The sequence below is a fragment of the Stegodyphus dumicola genome, chromosome 2 (assembly GCF_044657685.1).
Source record: "Stegodyphus dumicola isolate Sdum_Otavi_A_Nest chromosome 2, ASM4465768v1".
NCBI classification, from domain to species: domain Eukaryota; kingdom Metazoa; phylum Arthropoda; class Arachnida; order Araneae; family Eresidae; genus Stegodyphus; species Stegodyphus dumicola.
In genome coordinates, this window is record NC_140769.1 from 254,861,605 (window position 1) to 254,876,674 (window position 15,070).

General features: G+C 34.0%; 1 protein-coding gene and 1 long non-coding RNA gene across 2 annotated transcripts in view; one reads left to right on the forward strand and one right to left on the reverse strand.

Annotated features, from left to right (window-relative positions):
• LOC118197589 (uncharacterized) overlaps positions 1-15,070 on the reverse strand; it is a 73,095-nt gene that overhangs the window by 24,294 nt on the left and 33,731 nt on the right. The window contains exons 7-10 of the mRNA XM_085812064.1: positions 14,538-14,652; positions 5,211-5,271; positions 3,493-3,550; positions 1,996-2,022 (exon numbers count right to left, since the gene is read on the reverse strand). Of these exons, the coding sequence (XP_085668190.1) occupies positions 1,996-2,022; positions 3,493-3,550; positions 5,211-5,271; positions 14,538-14,652 (261 nt within the window). The remainder of the gene's footprint in view (positions 1-1,995; positions 2,023-3,492; positions 3,551-5,210; positions 5,272-14,537; positions 14,653-15,070) is intronic.
• Positions 7,439-15,070, forward strand: part of LOC146998947 (uncharacterized) — a 52,749-nt gene continuing 45,117 nt past the window's right edge. The window contains exon 1 of the long non-coding RNA XR_015039845.1: positions 7,439-7,793. This is a non-coding gene — a long non-coding RNA (uncharacterized LOC146998947). The remainder of the gene's footprint in view (positions 7,794-15,070) is intronic.

The window sequence follows — 15,070 nt, forward strand, 5'->3', positions numbered from 1 at the left end:
TTTCCATAAATCATATTAATTACAGTAAGACCCCGCTTGACGCGGAGGATACGTTCCATCACAGTACTAAGTAGAGCGTAAAGCGAAACAGCGCTAAACGAGGCTATCTTAACATGTAAATAATGGGGTTAGGGGAAGATGGATAGAGAATTGGTTAGGTATTAAATTTAATAATGTTTTTTTTAATAAAAATAAAACCAAACATTTATTTCTTACAAAAATGAAAACAATATAAACGAATATACTTATAAAAACAAATAAAATTCTCAGTCAGTTAGATCATTCAGTCTATTCTGTGTTTCCAATTTTCTGCCTTTTTGTCAAAAATCAAGCGAGGTTAAGGCATTATAATAGATTGTCTTAATGGCATATTGCGTTCAATTTCGTCGTCAATCCGTATAGACAGTCGTTTTTTCCATTTCCTCTATAATGCTATTTCTAAAACGGGTAATTCTAGTTGTAGAGCTTGACGTAGTTGCAGTTGCCGATGACAGTATTTTTTCTTTATTCTTAAGAATCGTCTTTATTGTTGAAGTTGCCAAATTCAATGCAGCAGTAATTTGAGATTGACGTTTACCAGAATCTAATCTTCTGATCACTTGCATTTTAGTTTCCAGTGAAATGCTTTTTCTGGTGGCTTTCTTTTCTTGTTTTTTATTATCACCCATGATAAAAACTAAATATCATAATATTTGTCACTGTATTAATCGTTATAGTATTATATAAATTTATACTTACAATAATGTCAACAAATGTTTCAAATAATAAAAATGCGTCCGTACAGCACCGCACCAAACAAAAAACACAACTACACTGTTTCGGATATGTTATTTGGAAACCTAGCGTTGCGCACAATTTCGGGGAATCCCCGGGTTGAAATAAAAGAGCGCTAAACCGTAACAGCGCTAAGCGGGGTCTTACTGTACTTAGAATGATGATGTCATTTTTCTTCTACTCGCGTATTGAGCTTTTACCAATATCGAACATCCTTGCTGCCAACACGATTTCCATTTTCTTTTGCAAGCGGAATGACTTTGCATTTGAAACCAGCACTATGTTTGTTTCGCTTGGCAGGAGCCACATTTACTACTAAAAGGAATACAAGATCAACTGCATTTCTACTCAAGCATATTCAATTTACAAAAACCTTCGATGTTCACTTCAAAATCACGGCTGCAAATGACAAAAGAGAGAGAACTTCCCACTCCTTATTCCGTGAATTCATTCGTATACCAAGTTATGTTCCCCTTGAAACCTTAGAATAAAATTCTTGTGCACCCCTGCATTGAATACAACCAACCCCATCTTTTTGCAGATTTACTCCCTCGAGCACATTCCTTACATACATATTGTTCCCCTTATCTTTTGTCAATTCGGAATACCATTGATCGAAAGTCTGCGAAGAATCTTCGTTTGAATGACTTCAGAAGATAACAGCATCGCACATGCATGTTTCAAGTTTCTTTGTAAAGAAAAGGGTGTGCGTTATATAGCGAATAGACCTAAACATTTAAAAAACTAAAGCTTGAAATTACAGGTTTGCGTTATACGCCGGAATATACGATATATTTTATTCATAAAGAAAACCTAACACTTGTTTTGATATTAAAGTCAGTGAGAGGAATTTTAAGTAATATATCAGTGCTTTTGTAAGGGTGATTTCATTCGATATTATTATTAATTTCCTCCAATACACATTATTAAAAGATCCGTACATCATCGAGTTAGATGTTGGTAAGTATTTGATGGATCAGCTATAGTACACTAATGTGAGCGATGCCTAAACGGAAAACAAGTGGCGCCAAGTGAATACAAAACCGACTGAAAATGATACTAATCAAATTCCTCAGTACATGGATTAACATCTCTGTTTTTATTGCTTAAGGTGTCAAATGATTTAAGTGATTAGTTCTTCATTAAATCTGAACGAAATATTGATAATTACAAATGAATACTAAAAGGAGTATTTCTGATAAAACTTTTTGAAATACATACTTCTTTTACTCTCATCATCCTGCTTTCCTGAAAAATTATATTCAATAGATAAATATGTTATAAATATAAACATTATCACAAATACAAGTAATGAAAAATAAATATATAAAACTATTTATTCAATTTTATTAAAATTATTTATTTTAATTCTATTTCTAAAACTGTATTCAAACAATAAAACCTTCTCAATAAATATTTCATAAGTAAAAAATATAGAAGAAGAATGGTCCCTTACATTTTAAGATGCTGTTTAGCTTAGCATTTACAAATATCAATAAAAAAATAAAGGAAGTTTTGAGGAGTAGAGTAGACTTTAAGGTACCCCTTGTATTATGGCGAAATTGTTGTTTAATTTATCGCCAAGTTGTTGTTTCATTTATGGTAGCCTGAGTAGTTGAATGTTATGGAAACCCTATTGTTCAGTCAATGTTTCAGTGGTTTTTATAAACAAATCGTGATATTTTCCGACTAATGAGCGTGAAGAATTTGCTAGCAATGGAAGAAACTGCAATAAAATTTCTGCAAGAGTATAGAATATTGTTGAAAATTTCCTAAAGAAAACATCTAGGAAATGCTTTTCCTATGAAGCCACTATTGTCAAGGACTGCAGGAAGCAGAGCCTTCGCAATTCTCCGTTTTTTTTTAAGCGAAAACAAATCGTTGTGTACTTCGGGAAAAGAATAGCGCAGAAAAATTACAGAAAGATTTGGAGAAGAATGTAAGTATATACTTTTTTAATGTATCATGTAATCCTTATTTAATAACTCAAATTTGTGTTTTAAATTGCTAAAGTATGTTTTCTTTTCATATACTGATAATGTTTACTGATTTACCATAAATATCGATAATTTAGGAACCTTTCTAAAAAAAGACGCGAAAACTGCCAACTTGCAGTCATTAGCAACGTTTATATTTTTATCTTAAAAAATCGCCAAATTGGACCAAGGCAGTTGCTTTAATACGTAAGTACTATTTGTTTAATTTTTCAAATATTTGGTTTTGAGGTTATTTTTCGAAAATAAAATTGTCTAGGTATTTAAACGAAAACACATTTTAAGACGTAGGTCTTAGGAAAAATAACGCTGAAATTTTCGTAAACAGAAATGGTTTGTGTTTACAGTTCCAGATGTAAATACTAGTTAAGTAAATTAGAAATAATTGTATGCGGCCAACATGTTATTTTTGTGTATGGAGCTCAAAATTAAACTGTCAATATTTAGGGGCTATTTATTGTTGTTATTATTATTATTATTTTACCAGTTTAAAACGATTGGCGTAATTTAAAATATCTTCTAAGCGTTTGTTCGTAGGCGAGTGATTTCAGTTTGAAATTGAACCAAATAAGGTAATAAAAAATTTGAGGTGACATTATACTTGATAGTAAATTTGTACAAAACGTAATTAGCTGTAGAAAATACGTGCGCAAGAAAACCTGAAAAATATGTGCTCAAAGAAAGCTAAATTAAATTAAGAAAATATTAAAATCATGGTACTTACCAAAACCTTTTCTACGTAGACCAGCTTCTCTTCGATTTGCATGTCGTAAGTAATAAAGCTGAAAGAAAGGATACTTATTAATTTGCATTTCGTGTATTTTGATACATTTAAAACATACTGCTGCAAAATGGCCAGCTATGGTTGCCAGGAAAACGGGTTTAGGGTTGCCAGGAAGGGACAGAAAAAGGCAAGGTTGGGAGATTTGGCGCGAAATCGTCCATTTGGCGATATGCCACAGACGGAACGAGAACATTATAGAACGCTTTCTTAGCGGTTTTCTTGGGAATATTCTCGAATATTAATTTGTTTCGGCTTAATAAAATAAGCTATATATACCATGCTTGTACGCAGAGATTAAAGTATCTTGAATTCAGTATTGTAGTAGTGTCTTGAGCTCAGAGATTAGCTTGAGAGCGATCGAACGAGTCGGGAGCTGTGCTTAGTGCTTTGCCGTGAAGCTGTCTTTACTGTTATAACCTGTAGGTTATGTTGCTGATTGTTTCAGCGTGTTTAATGAAGTTTTTCGCTGAGTGTAAACATGTCTTTGGAACGTTTCTGTGTAATACTGGCAAATAAACTGTGTTTCGATTCTTCATCAAGTGTACATTTTATGCCAGTGTGGTCTTGCAGCAGAATGAAGCCGGGAATCGCTGCCTGCAACTGAGAAAACAAATACTACGATAACATATCGTGGTAAATGCACTCTTTAATTGATTTTTTCAAGACGAAAAAGAATCAAAAACACTACTTTGGGGAATGGCGCAGAAAATGTTCACCTTTGGAGAATCACGCTCATGTTCCACTGCATCACGTGGGTTTCCCTTGCTCCGAAAAATCCTAAATTAAGGCGATAAACTATGCCAGAAACGGGAAAAGTGGCTTCATCTGTAAACACAAATCTGTTGGCGAAACCATCTACCTCCAGTTTATTTTGCAAATTCTCACAGAAAGCTCTATACAACTTGTCGGAAGGATTTAACTCCTGCACCATTTGAAAGCTGTGTGGCCAGAGTTATAGGTGTTTTAGTAATACAATCCACACCGTTACATGAGGCAAATTTAGTTGAGAACTCGCACGACGTGGTGATTTTATGGGACTTCGTAAAAACGTTTCACGAATTTTTTCAACCACTTCGGTTTTGGCTGCTCTTCGTTTTGGGCTGGGGTCTTATACAAGCAGTTTGCGTCTTGAAACTGCTTCACCCACCGTTCGATGCTGCGACGATGTGGTCATTCTTTACAAAATTACGTGCGAAAATGTCTTTGAACGACGATAAGCGAAGATGTTTTGGCGTAATTCCGAAACTGAGTATGCTTTCACCTGCATGGCTGGTGCCAATTTGATTTAGCAGTACCTCTAACGGCTTCGTAACTGGAGGAGTTTTCGCTTTTCCAGATTTATAATTGTAGTTTTAGAATTAATTTGTTTCGGCTTAATAAATAAGCTACAGAACTTATACTAAGCTATTCGTTTTATTCCATTCAGTATGAAACATCTGGTATTTTGCCTCGAAAGTTCAAGTTTATTCAGCTGCTCTTTGTGGTAATAAGACTGATACCCAGGACAAACACTCAATTTCAGACAATTCAGCGTTAAAAGAATTAGTTTCAAAGGAAGTTGTTTTTAAATACGTTTTCTTATACATAATTACAATTATATTAAAGTGATTATAATGCAAAATTTGTAGCTGAAAATTTAAATGGAATGGAACACTTACTCGCATGGCTGATTGTAATACTGCAGCAACTCTGTACATATTTCTCCTATTCGGCTCATATCTACAAATAAAGTACTTTTTCTTAGAGAAAAATTCAAAATATATATTGAAAATTAAAAGTAATAAAGAACGAAAAAGAAAGCATTCGGAGAGTAAAATTGTACAGGGTGTTTATAAAGTCCCGGACCCATTTTGATGTTTAATAACTCATAAAATAATGAAGATATAAACAAACTTATGGCATTTATTGATGGAATAACTTAATATAATTTCCTTTTCGGGTTTGAATATCTTTACTTTCGGAAATATCGTCTGCGCGTGTGGTTAATTTCAGATAATTTCATTTTCCAGTCTAAATATCTGTACTTTTCTAAATATCGTCTGCTTATTAATTGCATTTTTCTCTCTTTTGTTTTTGGCATCTTTCTGGCATTGTTAATCGCCATAACGTGCGCATATGGGTATCTGAAAACCCCCATGAATACCGTGAGGCACAAAGGGATTCTCCAAAGGTTAATGTTTGGTGTAGACTAATGCACGACCGAGTCACTAGGGCCTTTCTTTTTTACAGAAAAGACGGTCTCATCAGTCGTATACTTAGACATGTTGGGAAACTTCCTATATCCACAACCAGAAGAGCTTCAGTCACAAGTCTGTTTGCAACAAGATGGTGCACCACCTTCATTGGGGTACTATCGTTCGTAGTTCTTTGAATGACCATTTTACAGGAAGATGGATTGGGCGAGGAGGTCCAATTCCTCGGCCACCCAGATCACCTGATTTAATGCCGCTGGACTTTTTCCTTCGGGGATTTGTAAAGGACAACGTTTACAGGAGGAGAGTGTCGAACATGGATGACCTAAAAGCCAGAATTGCAACCGCAATAGTCTCTGTGGATGCCGACATGCTTGCCGGTACTTGGCGTGAAATTGAATATCGACTTGATATTCTCCGTGCGACGAAGGGGACACACGTAGAAGTTCATTGACAAGGGTCACGAAACTTTTTGAGTCTATCTAACCATTAATGTTATTAATTTTAATCTATCTTTATTATTTTAGGAGTTATTAAACATCAAAATGGGTCCGGGACTTTATAAACACCCTGTATTTGTTGTAGATGTACAAATTAAATCTTTTATTAAATCTATTATCAGATGATTACTGTATTAACTAAAATATAAGCCTTTAATACATGAATAAATCAGCTTTGTGCAGTTTAAAATAAACAAAAAGTGTTTTCATGTAAATATGAACATAAATAAAGATGAATCGCTGACCGCAGTTTCGTCGAAACTAGTCCAGCACTGTCATAATGCTATTACGATAAACACTGCAGAAGTTCTAATGTTTACTTTGAAGTTCGGTTTAATTATTTAATTATGGCAAAGAACTCGAGGGCTTAGGAAAGGGATGCCTTCCTGGAGGGCTTCTTAACAAAAAAGGGCTCACACACACGTTACACATTGGGCAAACAACGAAAACTTCCATGCAAGATAACCCATTCGCCATAATTCAAGGCTCAGAGCGAATGATCGGTATTCAACGACTTTAGCGCTGAGTCACAGGTGAATATACTTTCAGTTTGGAATATTAGATTGAAACAATAGAGGTATGACTTGGAACAGGATTTTCCACGCCTTTGATGGGAATGGATCAGAAGGTACGTCAGTAACCAGATTCTTGCAGCTCTCTTCTTTGGATCTGATATTCCAATCAGCACGAGGCGCATTATAACTCCGACTGTGCTACCGCAACAGAACTCTTCATCTCGTTAGACTGTTTCATTGCTTTTACTTTGACAAAAGATTTTCGCATTCAGAAACGTGCTGCGGAGTTTACGGGATTATCTTTTTACCAATATTAACATCGTATTTAAAAAACTTTCAAAAAGACCTGCATCTCCTTTATGTCTTCATACTAAGAATGTTGTTTTTAGTTCCATCCACTTACTTGACATTCATAATTAAATATAGCCCTATCTTTTCCAAATGTTTGGAACAATTGGTTTTAAGATTACAGTGGTACCTCGATATACGAGTGCCCTGATATATGAGTGTTTTGAGATACGAGCTGCCGAGCGAGCGATATTTTCCTTTGAGATGAGAGCAAGATTTGAGATACGAGGAATGGCACACTACACCGCTGCACACGACCGCAACATGCGCGCGCATGTTGGTGTCGTGTGCAGCGTCTAACAGTTTCTCCCACCTCAGACTAGATCTCAGTCTTGTTTCCCTCTTTTTCGAAGCACTTTTGATAAGCTGGGTTCGCGTTTTTTCCTTTTTGTACATTTACGAAACATTATCACATTTATTTTTATAACCATGGGTCCGAAAAAGAAGATGATGTCTATTGAATTAAAGCGTGAAATCATATAAAAACATGAGCAAGGTGTGCGAGTAATTGACTTGGCAAGGATGCAAAGTTGCAACTGGCCATGCATCGGAGTTGCTCAACGAAATTTGCCTAATTCATTTCCGCAATATCCTGAAAGGGAGGAAGAAACAAACCTCCTTGGACAGTTTTTTGAAACGATCTGCAGGTGAAAACGAGGAAAGCGTGACGAAAATTAAGCGCTTCCGTAAGCACTTCACTTTTTCTTTTAATTACACTTTTATAGAATATGTATTTGTTATTTATAAATGTTTCTTCTAGTAAATACATTTTTCTTATTCAAAAACACTTAACAAAAACAACTAAGGTGGTGTTTTGGGAGCTGGAACGGATTAATGGCATTTCAATTAATTTCAATGCGGAAAATTGCTTTCAGATACGAGCAGTTTGACATACGAACAAGGTTACAGAACGAATTAAACTCGTATGTCGAGGTACCACTGTACTTTTAAACCTATCAATAACATCAAATTGTCACTGGTGGAGAACGACGTACTGGACCTTCATTTATGAGGCGCTGATAAATTCTTTGTGAGAGCGATCTTGCCTATATAACACAAATTCATAGATCTTGAAAATTTAGGGAGAAGATAGTTACATGAAACGAAAAAGAAATTAAAAGGTATTTATTTGTTCATCATTGCTGGAATAAAAACAAGCTAGCATCGGTTGGCTGGTATCAGCTGGCAGTTTGGGAATGAGAAACATGCCTTTCTAGGAAAATACCACACATGCTGAAATTTAAAAAGTGAACACTGGTTAGCTTTTAAAGATATTGTTCGGCTTTTAAAGGTATTGTTCTGTAAAAGTGAAAGAGCCGCCCAACCGGTATAGTGGTTAGCGTCCTTGACTGCCGTGCCGAAGGGCCCGGTTTCGAATCCCGGAGAAGGCATGGGTGTTTGTAAATCTGTAGTGTTCGTGCTGCATGGGGGCACTCTGAATATGCAGTGACCCGAAAGTCCTCTTGAGAGGTTGGTGGTAGGGGAAAGAAATGGAAGACCTTCAGACGCGTGCTCCGGGGTGATCTCCATCAAAATTGGGGGTGGAACTGAGCTGTCACCTGTATGGTGCTCAAAGGTGTTGCCAGCTACAGGCGTAAACTTGCGATTCTAGCCACAAGGAATTTCGTGGCCTTGGGCTGACTATAGACCAGACAGTTGAGGATTAGCAACAACAATAACGAAAGCGAAAGATACCTTGTAATATGAATATTTCACCCATTGTACCTGCATATCGATATTAAGAATTTAAACACGAGATTTTGTTCTGGTCCTTTTTGCGGACTACTTGCCAGCTCACTGGAGCTATGAGTCTACTGAGAAAAGTACGCATAAAATATGCATATAATTTGTGCGAAAAAGGATTTCTTTTAAGCTTATTATTTCTACGATAGCTCGTTTTAGCATTTTTTAAACTCTATCTACATGAAACAATGTTTTGAAATGTCTGAAATTAATATGCACATTCATCTAGAACGAATACAGACTACCAATAATCCGCATTCCATTTCGTGTGATTGTACGCTGAATTGAGCTGCTCTCTATATCAAGATTAAAGGGTCAGTAAGTCAGGGCGGCAATTAACCGCAATTTATTTGGCAAATAATGGAAAGAGATCGTCTTTGCAAAATGACTGTTTCGAATTTCTTTTACTTATGATTAAAACATACAAACGAATCAATCCAAAGCACTTAATTTTATGCCATTTACGCTATTGTTATAATCAGTGCAATCCGGACTGCTATTCATGCTATATAATTTTATGTTAATTTAATTAATTTTATGTCATTATTACTCTATTGCAATAATCAATGCAATCAGGTCTAGTATTCATGCAATACAGTTCAATTCGTGTAACAATCTTTGGCAACATTCGATATACGATAAATATTGTAAAAGATAGCATTTTTAAGCCAAGTAGTGTGAAGTTTCTGAAATAGTAGTGTGAAGTTTCTGGTTTCGCATTTAATGGAATTGAGTGTATTTCAGTCGAGGGTTTGTGTAATAGTTATGGAATTTAGACAAAAGTAACAAATATTCGAAGCCCTTTCGTCTCTTTTTCTTCATATTAAATAGTGCAAGGAAGTATGTCTAATAAATTTCATTAATAAAATAAAATTTATAATTTAATTCTCATCATTAAATATGAAAAAATTATCTAAGGTATTAAAATAATACAGAACTGATTAGATGGCTGTGAGGATGCATCTAGTTAACGAAAATCCTGGCAAAATTTAGAATTGCTATTTCTAACAATGTGCTACTTAAAATAATTAGGCCTAGGTATAACTGAACAAAGCTTCAGTTCATGTGATATTACTGAATCTAGTATTCGAATCCAATTCCAAGCTTAAATCATTCATGATGATATTAAAAATGTTGTAAAGCGAGATTGAACTAATTTTGTGATGTGATTTTGGAAGGAATTGAAGCTATTCTTCCGTGCCCTGTTGTAATGCTACAATTAGGGCAATCAACCGACAACTGGGAGATAGTATGGTGACTTATTTGCAGCTATAGCACAACTGATTTTCCAAATTTCCCGCTCTGTAATGTCTAGTCTCATTTATAGTATCTATAACTATAAATGCTAAAGCAATTTGCTAATGGATGTAAACATATTCGTGTATTATCCTATCATTTGAAGACTGTTCATTATAAGGAAGACGTCAAAGTCGCGGCCATTTTTCACGTACGTGCAATTCATATGGTATTATATAGAATTCCATTGCTGTAAAGTTGTTTGATGTAGCGTACTGTCTGCTATTATGCGAGTGTTGCCTAAAAATTATTAGTCCAAAGGCCGTTAGCCCATAAGGGATATTAATTTCGTTTTGGCATTTTGTGGCGTTTCACTATAAGAGGCGTTTCACTTTTCAGATTGTTGCCACCAAATATTTTAATTATGTATTATATTTAAAGAAATTAAATAATGAAGAATCTGCATAATTGTATGTGTGTTTCTCGCACTGTGATAAAACAACGTTACCTAGAGTCATCCAATTTTGAATAACGTACATCTCCAACCGAATATGAGTATCTGGGAGCCCAAATTTGGACTTTGGAATTTGTTTCATATTTTGTAAAGCATTTATGAGTTTTTAATTAAGAAACTCAACGATTTCAAAGCCAGCAATGGCAAGATTTACCAAATAAATAAATAAATAAATAAATAAATAATTCTTTAGAGCGCGAGATTGTGTATCGGAAATTCTAAAGATATGCTTTTTTAAAATTATTTTATGATAGTTTTGTTGAATTGAATTTCATGGTTTAAGGGCAAAGAACGTGATATTTAATAAATAAAGGTAACACACAAAACGTTAAAGAAAACCCTTTGGGCGTAATATAAAATCCGAAAACTTCCAGATTTTTTAGTGCAAATGGGCCTTAGCACAGAGGACTGACTATAAGTCTCGAAACGGCATTTTGCGTCGAATCATTTTAAATGTCAGAATCATTTTTCAAATTGTTGCCACTAAATATAATCGCCTCGCATTATATTTAAAAGAAAATAAATAATGAAGAATATACAGAGATGGATGCATGTATGTTTCTCCCACCGTAAAAAAAAAAAAAAAAAAAAAAAAATAAAGTCATTAAATTTTGAATAATATGAACACGAACGAACATGGTCATCTGGAATATATATATATATATATATTTTATTTTTTATTTTATTTATTTTTTATTTATTTTTTTATTATTTCATATTTTGTGAAACTTTAACGAATTTTTGATTAAGAAACTCAACAATTTCACAGCGAACAGTGGCAACACTGTAGGAAATAAAATATTTTTATCTCTAGCGTGCCAGACTGTCTATCGGAAATTCTAAAGATATGCAGTTTTCAAATGTTTTTACCAAATGTTGCGTTAATTCAAATGCTCTCAAAACATGTATGGGACTGTAAAATAATAATAATAATAATAATAATAAAACGCACGTTTAGGCGCAATATAAAACCTAAAAGCTTTCAGATTTTTATTTTTTAAAATTTTTCAATTTTTCTTTTTTCGTTTTTGGAAAATAACGCGATCCCAGATTAACAGGCCTAGCAACAAAACAAGTGTCTTTCATACATTGAAATTCTTTTGAAGAATTAAACTGCAGGTTGTGGAAATAACTCACTTGTCTGCTTTAGCCCGACGACTTTGAGAACCTTGGTTTCCTTGGTAACCTTAAAAAAAGATATAAAAGCTTAACCTGTCTCAAAGCTGATTAGTAATCAGGGCAGTTTGTCGTTATCTTCTAAGCAATGCTTTGCTTTCTTTATTATTTGCCTTTAAAAACGTGTCTGTGAAACTGCTATAACTTATGTTATACGCGGTTAATGAATTTCCAAATGATTGCGAAATAACAGAGCCGTTGCCATTTAATTTATGAAAAAGATTGTAATGCCCCAAATCACTAAATAAACTGTTTCTTTCTTTTAATGCTGGTTAAATATTAATTTTTTTGTCAGCGAAATTTTGCAGTATAATACGTTTGGATTCATAACTAGGCTTTAATAGGTGACTATGACAATTTTTGTCGCGTGACATGTTTTATTGAGTTAGGATATGTATTTGATTTACATATAGCATTGTTCTAGTATAGGTTTTTCGACACAAAACCGGACTTTTCCGAAATCACCTGCCAATTGTTTTCCATATTTCGATTTTACGACTCATTATGCCGAACTGTCAAATTTTGTAAAAATCGCTCGAGTAGTTTTTAAAAAACTAGCTCTCAAAATTTTAGCTCTTCAATGTTAATTGGATTTGATATGTATTTATTAATATTTCTTTTTTTACTGAAATGACTTGATTCTTTCTTCCAGCATTCGAAATTTAGGTTCATTCCAAATAAGATCGGCCCATTTTTTATGATCTATTTTTAAAATTTGTAATTTTAAATAATTTTTATAAATTTTTTTGAAAAACACTTTGAGTTATAACGTATAAAACTTTTACCATCATCTTAAAGTAGATGTATTTCTAAGCATATCTGCAAAAAAATTTTCATTGTTCCTAAGTTGTACATGAATTTGTACAATTCCTAAGTTGTACAATTTCCTAAGTTGTACATGAATTTACATATTGGCGCGTTTTGAAATTTGTTATAAGGGATAATAACCCCAAATGTGGTTTACGCACCACTTTGTTAAAATTATTTGAAATGATGAACGACAACTTTCCCCCTGTTCGTTTGCAATGAAAAAAGAAGAAAGGAAAATAGCCAAGGGCCAATTTAAAAAGTTCGCCAAGGGCCATCCTTGGCGCAAATTGAAAAAAATGCGCAAAGATAAATTTCTCAATTTATCCATAAATTTCGCCCAAAAATTTTCAAAATATGATATTTAGGCATAATTTGGGTCGTAAAATAGAAATATGGGGGAAAAAACAAAAAACAAAACAACAAAAAAAAAAAACTGGCATGTCATTTTAGGAAAAGTCCGATATTTGTGTCCAAATAAATATATTAGAACAACGCTTTATATAAATCTAATATATATCCTAAGTCACGCTTTCGAGCCATCAAAATGCAAGTTGAAGTTTGTCAATCGGCCCAGTAAAACGGGAGATATAGAACTGCCCCCCCTTTTTTTTTTTTTTGAGCAGTGTGCATTGTTAAAAGTGCATTCTTCATTTATGAACATCAGTAATTTCAATTTTCTTTAGAATTTGCCTTTCCTGTCACTAAACCCAATACGTGATGCATTTACTGTGGCCAAATATGGCCATCATTCCTTTTTAAATAATAACCACAACAAGAACAAAAATTCTTGGAAGCATCCCTAACAGCCAGTTTGACACACCTCATTCAAATAACCCAGTCGTTACAAATATTTTCGGTTTCCCTGCCTTTTAATAGATCAAAATATTTTTACGTGGCAGAGAGCCAGATTATACGTCTACCTAATAGTTACATTGCAGCGCTGACTCGGTATATATGGTTATAAAAATAAACAAACATGTACTTCAGATTCAGAAACAATTTACATAAAAGTAACGAGTAAATATACATTTTGAATAATCATTTGAAGGAATTAATGATTTGCAATTAGTGGGAAGAGTGAAGCCCTTTTCACTATGAAATTCTCTTTTTCACTTTGAAATCTTAGAATCAAAACTGGATAAATTGCTTCCCTTCCTATTCCACAAAAATATTTTTTTGCCTTTTTATGACAGTATGTAAAAAGATCCATCTTTGCACAATTACTCCACATATGGGTATCTTTTAATGATATCCCGTAATCATTAGTTCCTTGTTGTCAAATTTTATCTTCAATGCATTCTTTTTATGACAGTATGTAAAAAGATTCATCTTTCCACAATAACGCCACTCATGGCGTGTGGATTATTGTGGAAGTATAATATACCTTTTAAAGATATCCCAAAATCATTAGCTCTTTGTTGTCAAATTTTTATCTTCAATGTATTCTTTTTATGACACTATGTAAAAAGATCCATCTTTCCACAATAACGCCAGACGTGGCGTTATTATGGAAGTATAATGTACCTTTTAACGATATCCCAAAATCATTAGTTCTTTGTTGTCGAATTCTCTCCAAAATATGAGAGCGGAAGAAACATCGTGAAACTGGAATTGAAAAATTTTAATATTAACTAGTCCCCAGAATTTTGAAGTGTCTTTAACAGGTTTTGTCAATTCATTGTAAAATTTAGTAATCCTTCTTAATTTTGTCTTTTGTTCATTTTGTAATGTGTTTCATACTTACTTCTGTAAGCCCTATGTGGTACACGGGGAACTTCTTGTGTTTCTTTTAATAAAAAAAAAATGTATTGTCTCAAGACAGTTCAATAATATTTTCTTTCCTTACCAAGTCACTCATACATCGGATCATTGAATTTCATATATTACTTAGAAAACTGAATAATGTATGTCCTTATCGATTGGAAATGAGGTGAGAAACAGATATACTTACTGGGATATGTTTCAGCGTATCTGCAGACGGTTTCGTTATGAGGATAATCCACAGAGAAAGGGACACATCCCATTTCTTCAATCGTGGCATTTAGTTTGCATTCTTCTATCACCATCTGTTCGTGAGAAAAGTACATTAAATGACTACCATTAGTAAAATCAAAAATTTATATCTTTTATTTATTTATTTATTTTTTAACAGAGTCAGAAAACCATAAAGTGCATTAAGTATAAAGTTTTGGTACAAGGTCTTTCTCCCTTCTTTCCACGTGAATTCGCGGGTGTGTGGAAGTAAGCTCGACGTATACTGGGGAGTTCCATACTTCGAATCCCGGCGAGGCATTTACGGATTTCAGTTTCCTGACTTCGAGAAGATTCTGATGATTCTTCAAGTGGCACCCGGAAGATAATTCGTCACCAAGAGGATTTGGTGACTGGGTCGCCCTTTAAAAATCTGATGTGTACACCACATGACTTTCTTGTACGGTATATTAAATTATACTCATTTTTTTTCCTGCATTTCGCTTAAACTTA